Raw genomic sequence first — 5000 nt, 5'->3', positions numbered from 1 at the left:
CCCCTCTCTCTCTCCCTCCCCCTCTCTCTCCCTCCCCCTCTCTCTACCTCTCTCTCTCTTCCCCCCTCTCTCTCTTCCCCCCTCTCTCTCTTCCCCCCTCTCTCTCTTCCCCCCTCTCTCTCTTCCCCCCTCTCTCTCTTCCCCCCTCTCTCTCTTCCCCCCCTCTCTCTCTCTTCCCCCCTCTCTCTCTCCCTCCCCCTCTCTCTTTCCCCCCCTCTCTTTCCCCCCCCTCTCTTTCCCCCCCCTCTCTTTCCCCCTCTCTCTTTCCCCCCCTCTCTTTCCCCCCCTCTCTCTCTTTCCCCCCCTCTCTCTCTTTCCCCCCCTCTCTCTTCCCCCCTCTCTCTCTTTCCCCCTTCTCTCTCTCTTTCCCCCTTCTCTCTCTCTTTCCCCCTTCTCTCTCTTTCCCTCTCTCTCTCTTCCCCCCTCTCTCTCTCTTTCCCCCCTCTCTCTCTCTTCCCCCTCTCTCTCTCTTCCCCCTCTCTCTCTCTTCCCCCCTCTCTCTCTCCCTCCCCCTCTCTCTACCTCTCTCTCTTCCCCCCTCTCTCTCTTCCCCCCTCTCTCTCTTCCCCCCTCTCTCTCTCCCTCCCCCTCTTTCTACCTCTCTCCCTCCCTCCCCCTCTCTTTCCCTCTCTCTCTCTTCCCCCTCTCTCTCTCTTCCCCCCTCTCTCTCTCTTCCCCCCTCTCTCTCTCTTCCCCCCTCTCTCTCTTCCCCCCTCTCTCTCTCTTCCCCCCCCCCTCTCTCTCTTCCCCCCCCTCTCTCTCTTCCCCCCTCTCTCTCCCTCCCCCTCTCTTTCCCCCCCTCTCTTTCCCCCCCTCTCTTTCCCCCCCTCTCTTTCCCCCCCTCTCTTTCCCCCCCTCTCTTTCCCCCCCTCTCTTTCCCCCCCTCTCTTTCCCCCCCTCTCTTTCCCCCCCTCTCTCTCTCTTCCCCCCTCTCTCTCTCTTCCCCCCCCTCTCTCTCTTCCCCCCTCTCTCTCTCCCTCCCCCTCTCTCTACCTCTCTCTCTTCCCCCCCCCCTCTCTTTCCCCCCCCCTCTCTTTTTTAATAATAAAACCTAACATTCTCACGTAGCAGAATGCCACAGCTCATCTAAACTGCTTGATATATATGGTGTGATTAGAGTTTCCACCCTCATCCTGCTGGAGTTTAGACAGACATCCTGCTGCTCCCTGCTGGAGTTTAGACAGACAGACGTCCTGCTGCTCCCTGCTGGAGTTTAGACAGACAGACGTCCTGCTGCTCCCTGCTGGAGTTTAGACAGACATCCTGCTGCTCCCTGCTGGAGTTTAGACAGACAGACGTCCTGCTGCTCCCTGCTGGAGTTTAGACAGACAGACGTCCTGCTGCTCCCTGCTGGAGTTTAGACAGACGTCCTGCTGCTCCCTGCTGGAGTTTAGACAGACATCCTGCTGCTCCCTGCTGGAGTTTAGACAGACATCCTGTTGCTCCCTGCTGGAGTTTAGACAGACATCCTGCTGCTCCCTGCTGGAGTTTAGACAGACAGACGTCCTGCTGCTCCCTGCTGGAGTTTAGACAGACGTCCTGCTGCTCCCTGCTGGAGTTTAGACAGACAGACATCCTGCTGCTCCCTGCTGGAGTTTAGACAGACATCCTGCTGCTCCCTGCTGGAGTTTAGACAGACATCCTGTTGCTCCCTGCTGGAGTTTAGACAGACATCCTGCTGCTCCCTGCTGGAGTTTAGACAGACGTCCTGCTGCTCCCTGCTGGAGTTTAGACAGACGTCCTGTTGCTCCCTGCTGGAGTTTAGACAGACAGACGTCCTGCTGCTCCCTGCTGGAGTTTAGACAGACATCCTGCTGCTCCCTGCTGGAGTTTAGACAGACAGACGTCCTGCTGCTCCCTGCTGGAGTTTAGACAGACATCCTGCTGCTCCCTGCTGGAGTTTAGACAGACAGACATCCTGCTGCTCCCTGCTGGAGTTTAGACATACATCCTGCTGCTCCCTGCTGGAGTTTAGACAGACAGACGTCCTGCTGCTCCCTGCTGGAGTTTAGACAGACATCCTGCTGCTCCCTGCTGGAGTTTAGACATACATCCTGCTGCTCCCTGCTGGAGTTTAGACAGACAGACGTCCTGCTGCTCCCTGCTGGAGTTTAGACAGACATCCTGCTGCTCCCTGCTGGAGTTTAGACAGACAGACGTCCTGCTGCTCCCTGCTGGAGTTTAGACAGACATCCTGCTGCTCCCTGCTGGAGTTTAGACAGACAGACATCCTGCTGCTCCCTGCTGGAGTTTAGACATACATCCTGCTGCTCCCTGCTGGAGTTTAGACAGACAGACGTCCTGCTGCTCCCTGCTGGAGTTTAGACAGACATCCTGCTGCTCCCTGCTGGAGTTTAGACATACATCCTGCTGCTCCCTGCTGGAGTTTAGACAGACAGACGTCCTGTTGCTCCCTGCTGGAGTTTAGACAGACGTCCTGCTGCTCCCTGCTGGAGTTTAGACAGACATCCTGCTGCTCCCTGCTGGAGTTTAGACAGACAGACGTCCTGCTGCTCCCTGCTGGAGTTTAGACAGACAGACGTCCTGCTGCTCCCTGCTGGAGTTTAGACAGACAGACGTCCTGCTGCTCCCTGCTGGAGTTTAGACAGACAGACGTCCTGCTGCTCCCTGCTGGAGTTTAGACAGACAGACGTCCTGCTGCTCCCTGCTGGAGTTTAGACAGACAGACATCCTGCTGCTCCCTGCTGGAGTTTAGACAGACAGACGTCCTGCTGCTCCCTGCTGGAGTTTAGACAGACAGACGTCCTGCTGCTCCCTGCTGGAGTTTAGACAGACGTCCTGCTGCTCCCTGCTGGAGTTTAGACAGACAGACGTCCTGCTGCTCCCTGCTGGAGTTTAGACAGACAGACATCCTGCTGCTCCCTGCTGGAGTTTAGACAGACAGACATCCTGCTGCTCCCTGCTGGAGTTTAGACAGACAGACGTCCTGCTGCTCCCTGCTGGAGTTTAGACAGACGTCCTGCTGCTCCCTGCTGGAGTTTAGACAGACATCCTGCTGCTCCCTGCTGGAGTTTAGACAGACAGACGTCCTGCTGCTCCCTGCTGGAGTTTAGACAGACATCCTGCTGCTCCCTGCTGGAGTTTAGACAGACAGACGTCCTGCTGCTCCCTGCTGGAGTTTAGACAGACAGACGTCCTGCTGCTCCCTGCTGGAGTTTAGACAGACGTCCTGCTGCTCCCTGCTGGAGTTTAGACAGACATCCTGCTGCTCCCTGCTGGAGTTTAGACAGACAGACGTCCTGCTGCTCCCTGCTGGAGTTTAGACAGACATCCTGCTGCTCCCTGCTGGAGTTTAGACAGACAGACGTCCTGCTGCTCCCTGCTGGAGTTTAGACAGACATCCTGCTGCTCCCTGCTGGAGTTTAGACAGACATCCTGCTGCTCCCTGCTGGAGTTTAGACAGACAGACGTCCTGCTGCTCCCTGCTGGAGTTTAGACAGACGTCCTGCTGCTCCCTGCTGGAGTTTAGACAGACAGACGTCCTGCTGCTCCCTGCTGGAGTTTAGACAGACATCCTGCTGCTCCCTGCTGGAGTTTAGACAGACATCCTGCTGCTCCCTGCTGGAGTTTAGACAGACGTCCTGCTGCTCCCTGCTGGAGTTTAGACAGACAGACATCCTGCTGCTCCCTGCTGGAGTTTAGACAGACATCCTGCTGCTCCCTGCTGGAGTTTAGACAGACATCCTGCTGCTCCCTGCTGGAGTTTAGACAGACATCCTGCTGCTCCCTGCTGGAGTTTAGACAGACATACATCCTGCTGCTCCCTGCTGGAGTTTAGACAGACGTCCTGCTGCTCCCTGCTGGAGTTTAGACAGACAGACATCCTGCTGCTCCCTGCTGGAGTTTAGACAGACATCCTGCTGCTCCCTGCTGGAGTTTAGACAGACATCCTGCTGCTCCCTGCTGGAGTTTAGACAGACAGACGTCCTGCTGCTCCCTGCTGGAGTTTAGACAGACATCCTGCTGCTCCCTGCTGGAGTTTAGACAGACAGACGTCCTGCTGCTCCCTGCTGGAGTTTAGACAGACATCCTGCTGCTCCCTGCTGGAGTTTAGACAGACAGACATCCTGCTGCTCCCTGCTGGAGTTTAGACAGACAGACATCCTGCTGCTCCCTGCTGGAGTTTAGACAGACATCCTGCTGCTCCCTGCTGGAGTTTAGACAGACAGACGTCCTGCTGCTCCCTGCTGGAGTTTAGACAGACATCCTGCTGCTCCCTGCTGGAGTTTAGACAGACGTCCTGCTGCTCCCTGCTGGAGTTTAGACAGACGTCCTGCTGCTCCCTGCTGGAGTTTAGACAGACGTCCTGCTGCTCCCTGCTGGAGTTTAGACAGACAGACGTCCTGCTGCTCCCTGCTGGAGTTTAGACAGACAGACTGCTGGAGTTTCTGTTTGCTTGCTATAACTGTTCCTAACACTGAAGGAGAATGAGTCTCTGTGCTTTATTACATTCTCTACCTTTCTCCCTCCCCTCTCTCTCCCTCTCCCCTCTCCCTCCCTCTCCTCTCTCCCCCTCTCTCCCTCTCTCCCCATCTCATTCTCTCCTCCCCCCTCTCCCCTCTCCTCCCTCTCCTCTCTCCCTCTCCCTCCCTCTCTCTCCCCTCCTCTCTCCCCCTCTCCCCTCTCTCCCCTCTCCCCATCTCATTCTCTCCTCCCCCCTCTCCCCTCTCCTCCAGTGTCTGCGTACATTAGTAGGCCATACAGGAGGTGTGTGGTCCAGTCAGATGAGTGGTAACATAGTGATCAGTGGGTCGACAGACAGGACTCTGAAGGTTTGGGACGCGGAGAACGGAGAGTGTCTTCACACCCTGTATGGACACACGTCTACTGTTCGCTGTATACACCTGCATGACAAACAGTGAGTTAACCAACACACACACACACACACACACACACACACACCACTACTGTTCGCTGTATACACCTGCATGACAAACAGTGAGTTACACACACACACACACACACACACACACACACAC

The 5000-nt window shown here is 56.2% G+C and overlaps 1 protein-coding gene across 1 annotated transcript in view; it reads left to right on the top strand.

Annotated features, from left to right (window-relative positions):
- Window positions 1-5000, top strand: part of LOC106596576 (F-box/WD repeat-containing protein 7) — an 81688-nt gene that overhangs the window by 52540 nt on the left and 24148 nt on the right. Inside the window, exon 8 of the mRNA XM_082965400.1 lies at window positions 4698-4879. Within this exon, the coding sequence (XP_082821526.1) occupies window positions 4698-4879 (182 nt within the window). The remainder of the gene's footprint in view (window positions 1-4697; window positions 4880-5000) is intronic.

This window comes from Salmo salar, chromosome 18, assembly GCF_965601325.2.
Source record: "Salmo salar chromosome 18, fSalSal1, whole genome shotgun sequence".
Taxonomy (NCBI): domain Eukaryota; kingdom Metazoa; phylum Chordata; class Actinopteri; order Salmoniformes; family Salmonidae; genus Salmo; species Salmo salar.
The sequence above is the reverse complement of the archived record's forward strand: the minus strand, read 5'-3'. Positions and strand labels throughout refer to the sequence as shown.